The 17,339-nt window shown below is 47.0% G+C and overlaps 3 protein-coding genes and 1 non-coding gene across 4 annotated transcripts; 1 reads left to right on the top strand and 3 right to left on the bottom strand.

Annotated features, from left to right (window-relative positions):
• Nucleotides 1–84: 84 nt before the first annotated feature.
• Nucleotides 85–7,113, bottom strand: LOC135648584 (uncharacterized GPI-anchored protein At4g28100-like). Its single transcript, XM_065166397.1, has 4 exons — nucleotides 7,049–7,113; nucleotides 6,362–6,444; nucleotides 740–1,871; nucleotides 85–597 (listed from the first exon to the last, which is right to left on the bottom strand). The coding sequence occupies exons 3-4, from the start codon at nucleotides 1,517–1,519 to the stop codon at nucleotides 199–201; spliced, it is 1,179 nt and encodes a 392-aa protein (XP_065022469.1). The 5' UTR covers nucleotides 1,520–1,871; nucleotides 6,362–6,444; nucleotides 7,049–7,113; the 3' UTR covers nucleotides 85–198.
• A 2,622-nt stretch (nucleotides 7,114–9,735) lies between these two features.
• LOC135648316 (transcription factor MYB41-like) lies at nucleotides 9,736–11,060 on the bottom strand. Its single transcript, XM_065165869.1, has 3 exons — nucleotides 10,858–11,060; nucleotides 10,646–10,775; nucleotides 9,736–10,555 (listed from the first exon to the last, which is right to left on the bottom strand). The coding sequence occupies exons 1-3, from the start codon at nucleotides 10,988–10,990 to the stop codon at nucleotides 9,874–9,876; spliced, it is 945 nt and encodes a 314-aa protein (XP_065021941.1). The 5' UTR covers nucleotides 10,991–11,060; the 3' UTR covers nucleotides 9,736–9,873.
• A 2,580-nt stretch (nucleotides 11,061–13,640) lies between these two features.
• LOC135650111 (chlorophyll a-b binding protein CP29.2, chloroplastic-like) lies at nucleotides 13,641–14,826 on the bottom strand. The gene is made up of 2 exons (XM_065169261.1): nucleotides 14,277–14,826; nucleotides 13,641–14,197 (listed from the first exon to the last, which is right to left on the bottom strand). Exons 1-2 carry the CDS (start codon nucleotides 14,775–14,777, stop codon nucleotides 13,826–13,828), a joined length of 873 nt encoding a protein of 290 aa, XP_065025333.1. The 5' UTR covers nucleotides 14,778–14,826; the 3' UTR covers nucleotides 13,641–13,825.
• A 404-nt stretch (nucleotides 14,827–15,230) lies between these two features.
• On the top strand, nucleotides 15,231–15,303 carry TRNAF-GAA (transfer RNA phenylalanine (anticodon GAA)). The gene has a single exon. It is a non-coding gene; the product is annotated as a tRNA-Phe (tRNA).
• The last annotated feature ends 2,036 nt before the right edge of the window (nucleotides 15,304–17,339 follow it).

Below are 17,339 nucleotides of genomic sequence, written 5' to 3'. Positions count from 1 at the left end.
TACGATATGTGTGTCACCATTTGCAAGCGGCAGAAAAAGAGGAGGAGAAACGATAGAGAAAATAGCAATGGGGAGAAGGAAAAGGAACCTAACAAGGCCGGAGGAGCATCCATATACAGCGAGCGAGGGGGTAACCAAAATTCCAGAAGAAAATAAAAATTACAGAAGAAAATAAAAAGAGGACACGGAGGTTATTGGTTAGAGTAAGGGGAAGGGGGGAAGTGTAGCGAGCAGGACAATAAGCAGGACGAAGGAGGAAAGGGGAAGTGGAAAGGGGAAAGGAGAAGGGGAACGAGAGGAAGAGGAGTCGTCTTCCTCCTCCTGCTGCTGCTGCTGCTGCTGGCTGAGGTGCTGGAATTGGAGGGAGTCGACGGCGAGGGGCATGTCGTCCTGGTCCCGGCTGCATCTGCACTGGGACTCCGCCTCCTCCTCCTGCGCAAGGGGGGCGGCAGCACCGTAGAGAAGTGCACGCAGGACGGCGGATGCGGTGGGGATGAAGGCCGTCCTGTTCCTCGCCAGCAGCCACGTCAGCCCCATCAGCTGGCAGTCGCGGTCGAACATCCTCGTCGCCCGCTCCCCGCTGCCGTTCCCCTTAAGCTGCGCCACCATTAATGATTGCAATCAGTAGGTTTAGTTAGGACTCCGACTCATTGGTGATGATGATTGCATATGAAGTTTGCATGCGAAGGGAAGGTGTCACATTTAAGAAGACCCTGAGGGGTAGAATAAGAGAGCAGACCTTCTCGAGGGAGTGGAGACAGCGCGTGCATCCAGCGTAGGACGCATTCCCGCAGTCGTGCTCCAGCTGCTGCAGTGCCGCCGTGGGGGTGGCGTTCCGAGCCGCCACCCCCACGCCGCTGACGTTGAAGGCGGCCGGACACCGGAGCGATCCGATCTGGTGGAGTCGGATACCGCAGAAGCAGAGCACGGTGTCGCACGTGGCGTTGGGCCGCGGCAGGCGGATGCCGCGCCGCTCCAGGGCGCTCTGCAACGAGTCCACGCACTTCTGGTTGTCGTCCGGCATCACCGGCCGGTCCGCGCCGTCCATCCCGTCTTCGGCAGCTGGCGGCGGCCGGACCTCGATGGCGGAGCGGGCGTGCGCGGCGAAGAGCCAGGCCGCGAGCACCGGGCAACAGCGGCCTTGGTCGAGGCCACCGCGGACGCAAGCATCGCCGACCCCGCCGAAGAGCTCGTCGGAGAGGTCGAGGTGGCACGCGCTCTGGTTGTCCGCGCCGGCCACGGGGAACGCCGGGACCGTCGTGGAGGCGACACCGCCGGCATCGGGTGGCTGCTGCTCGTCGGAGTAGATGTGCGGCGAGACTCCGGCGGCCAAGGCTGCGGCGGCGGACAGAAGGAAGATAGCGAGCAGCAATGAGACAGCGGGCGGTCTCATTCTGGCTCTTCTTGTTCGACTTCCTATGCTTCTTGTGTGGGAAGCAGGAGAAGAAGATTCTGAGGGAGAGAGAGAGAGAGAGAGAGAGATTCCCACGGCAGAAGGTGGCGTAGAGGAAGAAGGCATTATAAGTTGGGGGGAGTAGGAGAAGGGAGAGTAAGCGGTGAGGGTAGGGAGGGAAAGGTGTGTAACTTTGGTTCGACACTTTTGTTGCCTCTGTGGGCTTATAGCTCGACTTGGGGAAGAGGAGAGACATGGGTGAAACGGACGTGCATGTGTGACGGAAGAAAGCCCCCCCACCCCACCATATTTTGAGCTGGAACCCTTTGTGACGAGGCGTGGGAAAAGACATGTCCGTTGTCTTTTTCCTCTTTCTTTAGTATAGAAGGCAGAGCTGAATGTAGTAGGGTAATGGAACACCGGCAATTGACCTTTCCGTCAACCAGGAAACGGAGGATCTTCTTATAGCTCCTCCACCCTGCCAACATATCGCAAGTTTCAGCAAAAAACGGTGCTTGGGCAGATAATATTGCTTTCGTTGCTACAAAATGTTCCTACCTTGAAACTTTTTTTTTTTTCATGACATGATGAACACTTTGCATAGTGACAAAATAAGTTAATTTTTTTCTTAATTAAAAGAATTCTCTCTGTTGCACTAAAAAAAAATGATATAAATTAGCTTTCCCCAAGGTTGAGGCTCTGAGCCATGCGCATGCCCTACCCAAAGCCTGGATTGGGGGACTTGCGGGAAGGACGGTGAGTGCGGATACAGTGAGTGGCAGGTGAGTAGAGGAAGGCCGAGTACATGGGCGGGCGTAAAGCAACCAGCAGCAGCGTCACGATGGCATCGCAATGCCAACGAGGAGAAATGAGTTCATTTCAAAGGCCAATCATCAACTAAATTCAGCTACCAATAATGCTCACGAATAAGGACTGACATTTTCTTCGTACAATCCCATCGTGTTCCTTTTTTTTATTTATTTATTCGAATCTCTTAAATAACATGCTTTTTCCCACTTTATTGTCTATATCGTTAGCTTTGGTCTCGTTTGAATCTAAAGGAATGACTTCTCATATCTTCTCTCGTTGCAGGTTTGTTAAAAGAACATGGCTCCGTTGTGAGATGAACTTTGGGTCTATACTCTCTCTCTCTCTCTCTCCTGTTTTGGAGCATTGACATATTGGGAATTGACACAAGGAAGAAAACAATCTTTAATTGAAGATGCTCATCTTATAGCTCAATTTGTTCTTACTTGGGAAAGTTTCCAAGGCCAGAATTTATACAATTAAACAATAAATTTTTGAACTTCAATTTTCAGAATATATATATATATATATATATATATATATATATATATATATATATTACTGTTTCTATTCCTAGGCTCCCTTTCTCGTCCCCAAGGCATTCTTTATCATCGAGACCACAAACTTGACATCCTCCTTTTCTTGACTAAAATAATAATTATTATTATTCTTGCTTTTTCTTGAGTCGGTTGTTGGTTTACAACCAGATCTGTTATTTTCTTTTTCATTTATAGTCAATGTCTAAAACCGTGGGAGCCCTAGAACAAACATGGTAGTTTAATAATATAGGAAAAAGGAAGGTCCTCAATACAATTGGTCTCCGAAGTAATTAATTTACTTACAGTCAGAGCACGATAAGAACTTAAGAGATAATTAAGAGACTAATCGATCGTAGTTAGAATTTTAGATCTAACCAGACTTGAAACTCCAACTTAAACGAGGGTGTCTTGACCGACAGATTTTAACCCCCCCCCTCCGCCAGTGCAACCGATCATGACAAAACCTTTCGTGCTTTTCTACCTAGGCCTTAGGGGGTTCAGGTCAGACCAAGCGGTAGCAGCATGAAAAGACGACCACATCAAATCAAACCTACATGATGAATCCTGCAGCAATGGACTAAAGCAACCCCCAGCCCACTTCTCATCCCGATGTCCTCAGGAAGAATCACTCACTCAACCTCCAGTCATCTCCTTCCAAAGCGATGACCAGGTGATGGTATGGCACAGTCGGGCATTCGGATTTTGGAGCCATCCTTTACAGACCCAACCTTCCCCTGGATGAATAGGACGGATGGTACGAGAGACTAGTCCTACAAGGAAACAACATGACATAAAGCAGGACGCTCTGAAAAAGAAACAAGGGCGGGCTTCCACTGACCGCTTCACATGGCGGATGTTTATGTCGTCCCCGCCCACCCCCCCCCCCCCCCCAGATAAGCTCTCACCTTGAAGCCACCACCACCACCACCACCATGTGTCAGAACCGATACCGATACTTTTTTCGTATTCATTTGTTGTAATCAGCTCCCGGCCGTAAAGACAAGAGACTGGAGTGTGTTGGCAGGGACTAGTAGAAATTTCAAACAACTCACAAGTGACAAACCACCAGTATCTGTTGCTAATCTTGTGTCAAAGCCCACTACACAATCATCCCTGTCGAAAAGCTCGAATCCTATAATCAAGTATGCTGAAAAGCCACTCTCAAGTCTCATGAGGATTTTAGCTTTGCTTTTTTATTTGATTCTCTCTTTGTGAGACTGGCTCATATCATTATCTTATGAGGAGATGTTGGGGGATGTGGTGGTGGTGGTGGTTTCCATTTCCGAGCCGAGCCAAGCTTTTCAAAGGGAAAGGGAGAGGGAGAGGGGGTGATCAGAAAGTGAAAAAGGTAGCTGTGGGTGGGGTGGGTGCGTCTAGTAGAAAAACTGGACCTAGATTATAGTAAAAAAAAGAAAAAGGAAACAAGATTAACACAAGAAAAAGTTTGAGAAAAGTTTCAATCATGCATTAGTGGGGCAAGGGAAAGGAAGATGACATACAAGTCATGCTTGTGCTGAGCTGGAGGGTGGTCTCGGCTCTAAACTTTTAGGTTGCATCCAAGGCCTCTTTCTTTTTCGCCACAGGGGGTTTCTGGTGGGCAGCAGCAGCAGCAGCAGCAGCAGCCTTGGGTTAGTGGGAGCCTGGTAAGGGGGTGTGGTGGCGAAGCGCAAGGTTCCATAACGCAGCGGTGCATTAAGTCCAAGAAAGAAGGCCGAGCTATGTACAAAGCAGCTCACTGGCAGGGTGCAACTTTACAAGCCATTCATCCACTCAATCATTTTGTCCGGTCGTTGCGGTGTTTGGGTCTGAACCATCCATTAGGTAAGTCGCAATGCCCAGCCCCACGCCAATCATGAACCACCTGATCAAATACCGTGCACAACATGCTCTTTTGAGCTCCAAAAGTAATTCCTAAACTCCCTCCCCCCACCCCACCCACCCCGACATCCATTAGGTAAGGGACTGGTTGAAGGGATGGTGAATTCCTTCCTCCTTTTGACCATCCCGAGTTTAAGAAGAACAGCTTAAAACTAAAAGGTCTATGTATTCATTGGGCATCGGCAACATGAACACGATGAAGAAATCATGATGAGCCATAAGGATTGAAATCCACTTAACTCTTATCTACTCACAACCCCATCAGCTCCAAAATGAGTGCATAAGAAAATACCACCAAAATAAGGACACAACAATTGGGCACATGACACCGCAATAAGAGATCAAGCTGACACTAGTGATCAAAATATCCATCAAGCAAAAAAGGTGGTATGAGATCGAGCTACCCCTACAAATTCTTCATTTTAATCTTCTTAGCACTTACTGAGATCTCTTCAGGAGAGAAGATGTCAAGTCCCTCTTAAGTGGCTATCAACCAAGTTGGTAACGGACCTCACTTCGGATCCACTAAGAAATTAAGATCCTGGTCTGGATCTAACATCAGAACTGGAACAGAACCCAACCCAACCCACCCTATAGCTTGATAGAAGATGTAACCTTTTATAACACCACAAAAAATGGTTGATCTATATTTCCAACTAAACTATAAACATGCAATCTTTGTGGCATTTTCCTATTAAATTTTCTCATGACATTCTACTTTTCTTCCATGTTTTCACCAATATGTTCCTACATAGTTCCTGAACTTAATCCTTCATAAATTTACTTAATTTTTTGTATAGGGGCTCAACAAGCTTCCATTTGATTATTAATGTGTTATAGTTCTCAATTATATATATAGTTCATGAACTTCATCCTTAGGCCATATGGGTAGGGTCCAGAACCAATTTCTATGACAATGTTCTTGAATTAACTCCAACGTTATGTAGAGAACTACAAGATTACTATCAAGGAAAAATCAAATAACATGAAACAAGGGGAAATTTTAAGCAATTGATGTAAGGAGCAACTTTTATATCAAAGCCATAATATGAGCAAGAGCAAGTGAATGACAATCAGTGCTAATTACATATTATCCCTTCCTTGTAGTTAGACCTTTTTAGTATTTCGATTCTATAGTTCGTTGAAATTTTTATAGTTACGAAAAAAAAATATTTAACCCCACTTACCTTAACATCATCAACTTTACCGACAAAATAAATAGATCGAGTTAAAATTATCTTTCACAACATCATCGTCATCATCCACCATCACAATTGAAATTATTTTTTTCTCATTATTTTTGTATCATTCATAAACATATTGTCACAGTGTTATATCTTCCGTCGGTAAAGCCAACGATATTATGTTAAATGAGGTTTAATATTTTATTTTGATAATTATATGGATCTCAATATAATTTTTTTAAGTTTAGAAACAAGAATGCTAAAGAAGTCTAACTAAAGGGCTAAAATATAATTAGCCCGACAAATATATAATCAACAAGTTTTTGTGTGAGTTTATTAGACTAAGCATTTTAAGCTTCTTATGATATCATATAATGAAATCTAATGCAGTACGGAAATGTGGAAATGTTGGAGTACGGTTAAATGAAAGTTCCTTATAATTTGATGGCTAAGTATATGAACATAATCATGTAAATAGAATGGCACCAAAGTATTTACAAGAACAACTAGGTTTGCAATTGCAGTATATATTAAGATCGATAACAAAGGGGAAAGTAAACCTTATTAGCGAGAGACGAACTCCTTGATGGCGTACTCTGCTTGGATCGGGAAAAAGAAACCCAGCCCTTGAAATGCCAACATCCTGCATGATCAATGAAAGTTTGTTTTCAGTCAAATTAATCACGCCATAATAAATACTACAAATTATCGATCGGTTTCGACACATTTCCGATCAAGATCGCTGTTACAAATTCTTGAACCCTCGACAGCAATCAAGTACAAGAAAGGGTCCGCCAAATTTACCTAAAAAGGGATTGAGTTTTGCTCAAGAACTTGTTAGGAACAAGCAAGCCAAGAACATGTATGATCAACGACGGTTTGCGTTTGGAGTAATCGGACAGAGAATGGAAACGATCGATCTCAACACGTTTCCGATAAGAATCGCTGCTACGAATCGTCGAGATCTAGACAACAATCGAGTACAAGAAAGGGTTTCGTCCAGGATCGGTTTCGCTCAAGAAGTTGTTAGGAACAAGAAAACCCAGGGCATGTCTGTTCAAGAAAGATTTGCGCTCGAAATTCTCGACCAAATGTGAATCGCTGCTACAAATCGTCAAGCACTCAAGAACAATCATAAAAGAAAGGGTTTGTCCATCAATATTACTCAATAGGAAGAAGAACAAAACCCCAAGTCCCCATAATCGACGGACACGGAACGAAGAAGCAAATCTTGAGCGAAGGAATACCTTCCATGGATCGCCAGGATGCGGAACACCAGGACGGCTCATGATCGACCAGCCCCAGAAGAAGAAGAGATCGGAGCCTTGAGAAAGCGATGCCATAAGAGAAGGTGAACCGACGCGATCGATCGAGAGGGATGGGGTTCAAGAAGAACAAGGGGGGGTTCTTGGTCCCTTTCCCGCCTAAGTTGAGCAGCGACCGTAGATTCCGGTTCAGGGGTGATCTGTTCGAGCCAAACCGGGTCGGGATTAGGCCCGATCAAAAGAGATCACAGCGCCGCATACCACCTAATAATTTTGCCTTCGTTCGATGGGGAACAAAGTCAACTCCCTGAGTCAAAGTAGAGCAATTCATTTCACTACAGAAGAGCCCGTCTCGTCCGCCACGTGAAATCCGTGGTGATAAGCCGAAGTGGTCGGCATGACCCGATAACTTTGAACTCGAAGTATTACACACGTGTCTTCTATACTCGATGCAAGTCGGTCATGTGTCCCAAACAAACATCATTGTTGGCCAGGCAATGTGCAACAGAGACGTGCACATGGGACAGCGGCGACTTTTTCCCGAGTTCCGGTGGTCAGCGGAAGGTGGGAACGATGTCATTTTGGGCCGGCCGGTCCGGTTCATCACAACCTTGGGTGGTCAAACGGCGGATCGAATAGCGTAGACTTGGCAAGTTGACGACAACTCGACACCCCAAAAAGGTTGGCCGCTTTGACGTCCACATGACGCGTGGCAGATGCGTGCCAAATTACCCCACCGAAAAAGCTACAGTGGATTTTCCCCAGCCTCCTTTTCTGCACACAATGAAAAATACAGGGCGATTTTTCTAAAAAAATATTAAAAAAAACAATTTTATTTTCAGAATTCTTTAATTTTTTTACTTAATAATAAAATATTATTGTCTTAACTGCCAATCACCTATCATTTTTCTCTATCTTTTCTTGCATATCAATCCATAAAGTGAATCGATCCAATTAATTTTTAATAATATTTAAAAAATTAATATAGTATAAAAATATTTTTATTTTATTTTTAAATATATTTTTTACAAAAATATTAATTTTATATTATATTATAATATTTTTAGTAATATCAAAAATATTATAATATAGCATAAAAATAATGTGTGTTATAGTGTTTTTATATTACATTTGTTATGGTAAATAACTTTTTTAGCCGTGGCCTCGGGGCCGACGTGGCTCGTTCAGGGTCTGAATGGCGGGGATCTTGCGTGGCGTGCCTCGGGTCCCTCTATTGGGCGACTGCAGTGATCTGGATGTCCCGTCAGGGGGAGAGCTCTGCTGCAGCGTCGGGGAAGAGGTAACCTCGTCTCGCACCTGCACATTGGTCGGGTCAGAAGCTTCGCCCAACCCCTTCGATGATCAAGTTAGATGATGTCGTGGAGAGGGTTTAGGAGGAAGAGAGGCTTCCAAGTGTGTTGTGCTTGTGTTTCTTCTAGTGAAGAAGTGTCTTTGTGAAAAAGTGTCTTTTGTGAAGAAGTGTCCCCCCCTCGTTGAACTCGGGGATATTTATAGAGGAGTTTGATGTTACCTGATGTGGCTGCTTGCAGGGGCAGGACAGTACCTCTCGTGGCGTCTGACATTGCCACTGGGGTTGCGTGAAGAATCGAGCTATCGCAGGGTACGGGTATGCCTCGATCGACGTGCTCTGCCTCGATCGAGTGCACGTAGTCAAAGCTGAGGTTGTTGGCTGAGAGCTGATGACGTTGGCGCACATCAAGTAGGCATTAATGCTTGCTTCCTCGAGCAGTGCATCCACCTGGCGTGGTTGACGTCGTGGCGCGTCACATCATCATTTTTGCCCTTATTAATATTATAATAATTTATTGATATTCTTAAAAGTATTATACTACAACGTATCTAATTTATTAATATTTTTAAAATATTAATTTATTTTATCGATATATCGATTAACTATCAATACGATACGATATGTAGCAAATTATATATAGCATATTGGCTTGTTATATATAAAAGTATATGGATGTACCATTCATATCAATCTTTTATCGGATTGAGATATATCATTCGTATGAAACGATATGCAGCCAAAACATAAAAGAGGAGGTTTTTTTAATTCCCCAAAAATATATGTGATATAAATAAAATAATAGCACGTCGAAACGTGTCGAGCTCCCATCTACTGTGTCACTGGCACGCTAAAGGAATCAGAGCCGGACAGGTTGCATACCACGCGTCGGTGACGGACGGCTTAGATCGGGCGTTGTCATTTGCATCGCTGTCTCTCACGTGCCACATCAATTTGTGAAGGGACCAGCTCCTTTACGGTCAGTAGGTACGCGCGTGGACGGGTTCACGTGGATCTCATACATTTGTTCACGAGGTCAACACCCAGTTCATCTATCATTGTAGCTTTTCTCCTCATCTTTGTTTTGCCGAGTAATGATCGTTACTGTTGTTGAGTGATTGATTTCTCTACACTTCATTAAGTCCAGTTTGCCAGTTGGATAGACAGTACTGAGTGTGTGATTAGTCAACGTCGTAAGGACAAGGTCTCATGCATGTCTGCTAAATTGGCCTCTTTAGATAAAAAGAACCCCTTAATCACCTTGAAATCGTTAATCCACAGTACAAACACAGTAGGAAACCTGGGAGGATTCCTTGTTTTCTCTTCGATCAGAGAAGAACATGGAAAAGAAAGGGAAAAAACAAACAGAGAAAAAGACTTGTGCTTCATGCATGCATCGCCATTTGGGTACAGAACTTGATGTCTCTTCTTGTTTCTTAGCTCCTCCTTCTTTCTCCTCTTTGCCGTCTATATTCCGTCTCCCGATCTCTCCTATTCTTCATATGCACATACTCACGCCCAAGAGATCGGGAATCTGGTACTTCAGCTGGTTGCCGTTGGTGTATGTCGATGAGGAGTTCAGGGAGCTTGACGCAGGTGTCGACAAAAGAGAAGTCAGGTTGTAGCCCTGCCCGTCTGTGGAGATCAGATTGGAGGTTTCGGTGACCAGTTGGGTGAAGGATGGGTCCAAACTTTGATAGCTAACGCTCGTCCAGCGATTGGAATCGGTAGCTGGTTGGAACTGGCCCGCACTGGCTTGCATCAGCAGTGCCTCATCAATGAATGGCTCGTTTGGAAGGGTGCAAGTAGATAGCTGTTGAGATGAGAGCCGTAGCTGCTGTTCCTGCAAGGAAGCCAACAGGTATGGTTGTTCTTGGAGTCCTTGACAAAGGATGTTTGAGCTTTGGCGTTGAGACGATAGGAGGTCTGTCGCCATCTTGAGCTGATGGCTGTCGGTGAGGGTTTCGGGGCCTATTAATAACCTAGAAAAGTCGAACTGCGACTCTGGGTTGCACAAGGAGGAGGCAAGAAGCGAAGAGAGGTCAAGGAGATCGAGGCGAGGGGTGTGAGTCACAGGGTCAATTCCCATCCTGAGGAGCCTCTTCCTGATGCACGTATTCCAGTAGTTCTTGATCTCGTTGTCTGTTCTTCCCGGCAAGCAAGCAGCAATCTTCGACCATCTGAAACCCAAAGGAGAAGACGAAGTACGTAAGCAGAGACATTTCTCTGAACTCGTCGCCTAAGCTTAGAGACAATTCACCACCACTTACTTGTTCCCCAGAACGCTATGTAGTTGAATGATTGCTTCTTCCTCTTCAAATGAGAACCTCCCTCTCTTAATGTCCGGCCGCAGGTAGTTCGTCCACCGAAGCCGGCAACTCTTGCCACACCTTGCAAGGCCTGTTCATGCATGACATCAAATGAGCACATTAAGGTGCCAGACACGATTAACTAGGGCGACGTTTGATCTCGACTCCCATACCAGCTTTCTTGGGAAGAGTTCTCCAGCTCCCTTGTCCATGCTTCTGTATGTAGTCGATGAGTTTGCGGTCCTCTTCAGGCGTCCACGGCCCCTTCTTCACTCCAACTTTGTCGCAACAAGATGCTCTCCCCATGGAGAAGAGAAGAAGAAGAGGTCAAGGTGAAGATGAATCACAAAGGAATAGGAGATGAACTGTGGGCATATGGCTTAAATAGAGTGAAACGACAAGGAAAGGCTGAGACGAAGGAAGAAAGTCAAATGGATTCGGTACCGGCCATTGTTTATCTCAATGGCGACGTGTCTCCCCCTCTTCCTCTACCTCCTGATTTCTCCAAAGCTTTCGGTGTCTCGACCGAGGGGTAAAAGGGCGACAGCCATAAAGAGAGAGGAAGGGGACCCTTATCCCTTTCGCATTGGTGCTAGCTCACACCGGGTAGTAGTGACACGCAACTGGGTGATGCCATGGAGGAGAAGTGATGGATGGCGCACCTGTGTGATTCGGAGAAGGATGATGAGACCATCGACTTGGTGATTCAGAGGAAGACTACACTCGGAATGGATGTTAAGTCTCAATCCAAACTAGATTGGAGCCCTCGGTCCACAGTTCTCTCTCTCTCTCTCTCCAGCTTCCACTACTGCGTCCAATGTGTTACACCTCGTGAGGTGCTTCCTCTTGACCATCGCCCTCTGCGTGCATGAGATCTAACTTTGACGGGAAAAGAAACGGCCAAAAAACATTGACTGTCCTCATCTTCAAGCCAATCATTTGCTGCCTGCACAGCACAAAAGAGATGGCAGCAAACCGAAGCCGTCGTCCTCGTTGACAAGCATTGGAGGATGACGTGGCAGACACCTGGGAACGTGTCGACTTCTCAGCCTTTTACCTCTTGATGACATCAGTCTCGTTGAAATATTTCTTTATCGGAATACGATCTTATAGTATAATCATAACTGAGATCTGCTCACAGATGTAAATCTTCTTTCAGCCCCTTCCTTTCTTCCCATTGTGTAAGCAGAATACTGTTACCACTATAGGCAACGAAAGAGATGGTTTGCTTGCGAATGTGATACCGCATGTAGCAACGCAGAATCTAATAGATTAATGCACCGTAATCTTCCAGCTGGTTGCTTCCGTGCCTCACGCAATGGGAGCAGGCCATATTTTAGATGAGCAGATCATCAAAGAAACGCTCATGTCCAGCACAATAATGGCGAATGGCTGTCCTAATCCCACAATAAAATATGTTTACTGTGATTTTGGAAGATCTAACAAAGCCTTTTACTCTGCTCATCCATGTGACCATGAAAGGTACTATGTATCATCATCATCATCATCTATTACAGACACAGTGGAGGTAGGCTCGGATTCAAAGAGTGATACGGGCACCGACTTTGCTTCTGCACTTCATCATACGGAACGAATCATGCATGAGAAGCAGTGATTAATTGATATAATATTCAATCTCAGGTGCATCATTTTACTGCACAGCCGACCGAAGCGACTGATAGGCTCAGATAAAAGAATTTAAATTACTACTACGGCTCCTATGCAAGCACTTATGAACCTTTACACCGTGGCTAGAGTATTAGCACGGTTCGGTCTTGTCTTGGATGTGCAAGATCACCGGTGTGAATACTTAGGTAGCAGAAATCATCGATTGGGTCGAGCTCGAACCTTGCTTCCGGAATGTAAGGTTCCCCTTTGATTAGTCGTCTAATTCCTACATACAGGTCGAGGTTGGGAAAGGGATTTCCCAACTCGATCCCTTAGAAGATTTAGTTAGAATTGAGTGAAAACGAGAAAATCCCCCTTTAGCATTGGCCCGACGATAGGTTTTTATATCTTGTGCATGGGGACCAACCGTTGACCCTTTAAGCGGTGAACTCACTTCTCGTGCGAACATCGATCATCCTTTGTGCTTGGGGACCAACCGTACCTAACACATTTATAACCGCTGACCCTTTAAGCGGTGAACTCACTTCTCGTGCGAACATCGATCATCCTTTGTGCCTCGGCGTCGAATAGCGATGTCGCACTCGACCGACGTTGTCCCAATCTGGCGAGGCAATGTTGTATTCGATCGGCGTCGTCCTGATCCGTCGGGGCAGCATTGTACTCGGTCGATGTTGTCCCGATCCAACGGGGCGACGTTGTACTCGATCGGCGTTGTCTCGATCGTTGCAGGGTGGTGTCATACTCGATTAGCACCGTTATACCCGAGGGGCATGGTGTCGGTTTGGTTCGTCATATTGACTTTAATGCTCAGACCGATATGGTTATGAGCAGTTGTTAGAGGGCATGTTATCAAATTCTTCTCTATCAGGTGTGGAATTGCACGATAAACCGATCATGGCTAACTTGAGACAACTCTCTCTTGTGAATCAAGCAAAATAAATAAATAAATCTTTTCTAAACGAAACAAATTAGTATGCAGTTGAAATCGCCAAAAATAGGGTGCATAATCTTGATAAATTAAAGGGTGAGGCAACCCATTATAGTTCATCTTTTAGTGATGAACATAGAGTTGACAAACTATATTCTCAAGAGGAAAAGAAAATGGGCATCGATATCATCAGAGATTATTTGTAATTCTGTATATTTATGGCAGGCAGTATTATCATATATTTAAGTTTGCTTTTTCATGACAGTATATCTCAAATCCTGAGTTCTTCTTCCACTCATTGATTTTATATGTTCTTTTATTATCAGAAATTAGTTATTTAATGGCCAATGTTTCTCATTTGGTTACATATAATGCAACATCACAGTCAGAGGCCATATGGAAATTAACTCCTATATATATATATATATATTGTAGAAAACACCATATATTGTAGAAATTACGCACGCAGAAGTCGAGTGACTTGTGATGTACACAGGAAATTAACCCCCACCACAGGAATCCCACACAAGGAGATCGCCATGGGAGGGAGGGGAAAGGTGAAGCCGATCGATGTCTTGTCGCACTTAGGAGGAGGAGGCGAAGAAGACGTTGTCGATGATGGTGGTGTGGAGTGGGTCGCTCAGGTGGGTGGCCCAGTTGTTGAGGGGGCCCTTGCCGGTGGCGGCGGCCTGGACGGCGAAGCCCAGGAAGGCGACCATGGCGAGGCGGGCGTGCTTGATCTCCGCCAACTGCAGGGTGGCCTTCTTCTCAGGGTCGGACGCCAGGCCGAGGGGGTCGAAGTACTTGCCTCCGGGGTACAGGCGCTTCTCCGGGTCGAGCTCCGCGTTCCTCTGGAACTCGATGTAGCCGATCACCAGCACCTCGATCCATATCAGCGTGGTGATGTTGAAGGGGAGGGGTTGGCCCAGGTAGGAGGAGCCGTCCACCAGCTCTACCTGCACCCACACATCCAACCAGTGCTTGACTGCAATGCGCTAAGCTTCATGTGCACATGACAGAGTGGGAGGTCGGTACCTTGCCAGCGTCCTGCCAGGTGACGCCGGTGAGCCACTCCACGGTGAGGGCGCCGAGGGTGGCGAGCATGGCCCACCGCCCGTGGATGAGCTCGCACTCGCGGAACCGCTGCAGACCAAACACCTCGGCGTAGGGCTGGAAGGGGGTGGACTTCACGTCGGCAGTCTCTGTTCGGGTGCCGATGAGATCCCCGGCGGAGTTCTTTGCCAGGTTCTGGTCCAGCGAGTCGAGTTCGTACTGGAGGTACTCCGCCGGCTTGCCCAGGCCGAGGGGGTCGAAGCCGTAGTCGCCGACGAGCGAGCCGTCGAGCCACTCGGGCGCCTTGGCGCCCGGGAACCACAGCGGCCGGTCCGACGTTGGCGCCTTGGTCTTCTTGGACTGGGGGCGTTTCTTGGTGCCGAAACCGAACCGGGCCTGGAACCGGCCGGCCGCCATGGCGACGCTGCGCTCGGGCAGGCGGGTGCCCAGGAACGGGGAGGTGGCTGCTGCTGTGGAGGCCATCGCTCGCGCTGTCTTCCCGGACTCTACCACGAGCGTGCGTCGAGGAGGGGGTGGGGCGGGTTATAGGATCGGTGAAGGTTATCTCGGGGTGCCAGAATGGACGGTGGATGTGTGGACCGAGATCGATCTGACGGTGGTGTGGGTTGCGGCCTTATCCTCTCCTTATCTGCAGGGGTATGTGGGGAGATTTGGCCCGCTCGAGTTGGACGCGTGGAAACAGGTCATTGGGCGATACAGGCAAGGTTCGTGTGGTCGTTGGCTGGCAGAGATTGCAAGGATGTGTGGTCTTCAAGAGCTCGCACCGAAAGAATCAAGGAGATTATGGCTGTAGGAAGGACATTGGAGTGTGTATGTTTGCCATGGTGTGATATCCATCTCAAACAGGTGCAGATATTTTCCCCTTCATCTAGAAATAATGAATAATATTGATATGAAAATACATTGTAATATCAAGCGGGGATAGCTCAGTTGGGAGAGCGTCAGACTGAAGATCTGAAGGTCGCGTGTTCGATCCACGCTCGCCGCATTTTCTCGAATGATTTATTTTATTTTTTGATTGTTATATTTTCTGTTTTGCAACACCGAATGGGTCCCACGAAGTGTTGACTTGGTCTTGCCTGACACAATGATCTACTGAAGCAATACTACTACTTCTCAGCACCCAGGTGGAAAGCACGGGCCAACAACACCTTACCTCGGTTTAGATATGCCCACAGAAACCAAATCTGATCTTGTCCGCTATCATATCCATAACAGTGGTATCGATAAGCCACTTCATCCACAAAGCGTGTGCAAAGCAGGAAGAATCATTGAACGTGTTTCTGCCGGACAACAAGTAGGGCCAAAATGAGGCTGTGACCAAAAGCTACGACGGCCATTTGTGCCACGAAAGGACGATGGATAGAGCTCATCAAGTTGCAATCCCATGATCGATCTCTCGTCACATTCACACCCCCACGGTGGGTCACAAAGGTTACCCACCGGCGAAACGAGAGATGACGGCCACTCGAGCCCCCGTTTCAGGGAACCAATGGTCCACTGTGCATGCCTGTTGTTTCCATCCCACCCTAAAACCGCCGGCTTCTTGCTGCATATATGCAGCTCTCTCTCTCTCTCTCTTTTCCTGTGCATTCATCTACTAGTTTCTTTCGTGAAGGATGAAGCCCGGAAACACGGCATGCTTGGCCGTCACTTTAGGGGCTGCACTCGAGCTGAAAGACCAAGTCGCCAAACCCTACTCGTCGACCATCAAGAGGAACCTGTCGGCGATTGGGTCGTCTGCAGCCAAAGTGATCCGGCAGAGCGAATTCAGGCGGCGCGAGGAGGATTCCTCAGCTAAAGAGGAGTCATTGAGGATGGTCATGTATTTGAGCTGCTGGGGGCCGAACTGATATGAATGCTTGGTCCACGTTTGATCTCTGGGTGCTTTCCTTGCAACACAGTCACACACACACTACGCCATGGAGGGTATGAGCACAAGATCACATAGAAGCAGCACAGCAGCGTGACGAAGCTTCAAAGACTCAGTAATAAGGTCTCCGTTTTGTGTACATACATGCGACCGAGTGATGTTTGCAGACTGATCGTAGTATACTACATGTAGCTTCCTGCATGAAGAAGACGATGACGTGTACTTAATCTGTTTTGTTCTTCTTTCCTTTATTTTTTGGAAGTCAAATGCAAGGAATTTATTTAATGCGTAATTAGGAAAGCTACTGTGGCGTATGTACCCGTGTAGTCACCAATCACTCGACTCTTACACTCCCGCCCAGAATTGTGCGGCCCCCACCAGCCAAGCATGGGTTCCAGGCGCGGGTTAGAGGATAGACGGTGGGATTTGATGTGGATAAGATGAGCAAATTGGACACGCGATCTGAACACGTGGCTCCCATCTGGTAATATATCCAAATACCGGAAACCACCATAGCCCATGGTTTTTCAGAAAACCGCCAAAGATCCCGTCTATAAATGGAATCCATCTTCAGACTCTTCACTTCTTCCGGCCGTAGCTCACCTCCCTTAAATTCATCTTTGGAGCTCGGCCACAGCAAGTTGGCAGCAGCACAGACGTAAAGGGCGACAATCGAGGCCCAAAGTTGTGGTAGAAGGGATGAGGTATCTGAACAGTGTATGGATGGCAGCGAGCGTGGCGGCGGTGCAGGGTCAAGCCGACCAGGGCATCAAGTCCAGCGGCCACCTCGCCACCGTCGCCACCGCAGCTGTCGCCGCCGCTGCCGCCGCCGCGGGGCTCGGGGTGGTTCGCGATCTTGGCGGAGGGGGCAACGAGGAGCGGCGGAAGCTGGCGGAAGACTCGTTCCGGAAGGCCATGTACCTCAGCTGCTGGGGACCCAACTAGCGGAAGAACGCCACTCCCCGATCGACGTACGCTGGCGGTATTGATGCGAGGGGAGCGAGAGCGTGAGACTGTAAATGATGTAAGTAAACCTGTAATCGTTGTATATTCGTATATGTGATGATGAGAGAGAGAGAGAGAAAGAATCAATGAGGAAGCGAAGGCTTGCGCAGTGACGAATGATGTTTGTTTCGGGAATTGCGACTTCG

Source organism: Musa acuminata, chromosome BXJ3-9, assembly GCF_036884655.1.
Source record: "Musa acuminata AAA Group cultivar baxijiao chromosome BXJ3-9, Cavendish_Baxijiao_AAA, whole genome shotgun sequence".
Taxonomy (NCBI): domain Eukaryota; kingdom Viridiplantae; phylum Streptophyta; class Magnoliopsida; order Zingiberales; family Musaceae; genus Musa; species Musa acuminata.
This window is presented reverse-complemented; position numbering and strand designations above follow the sequence as displayed.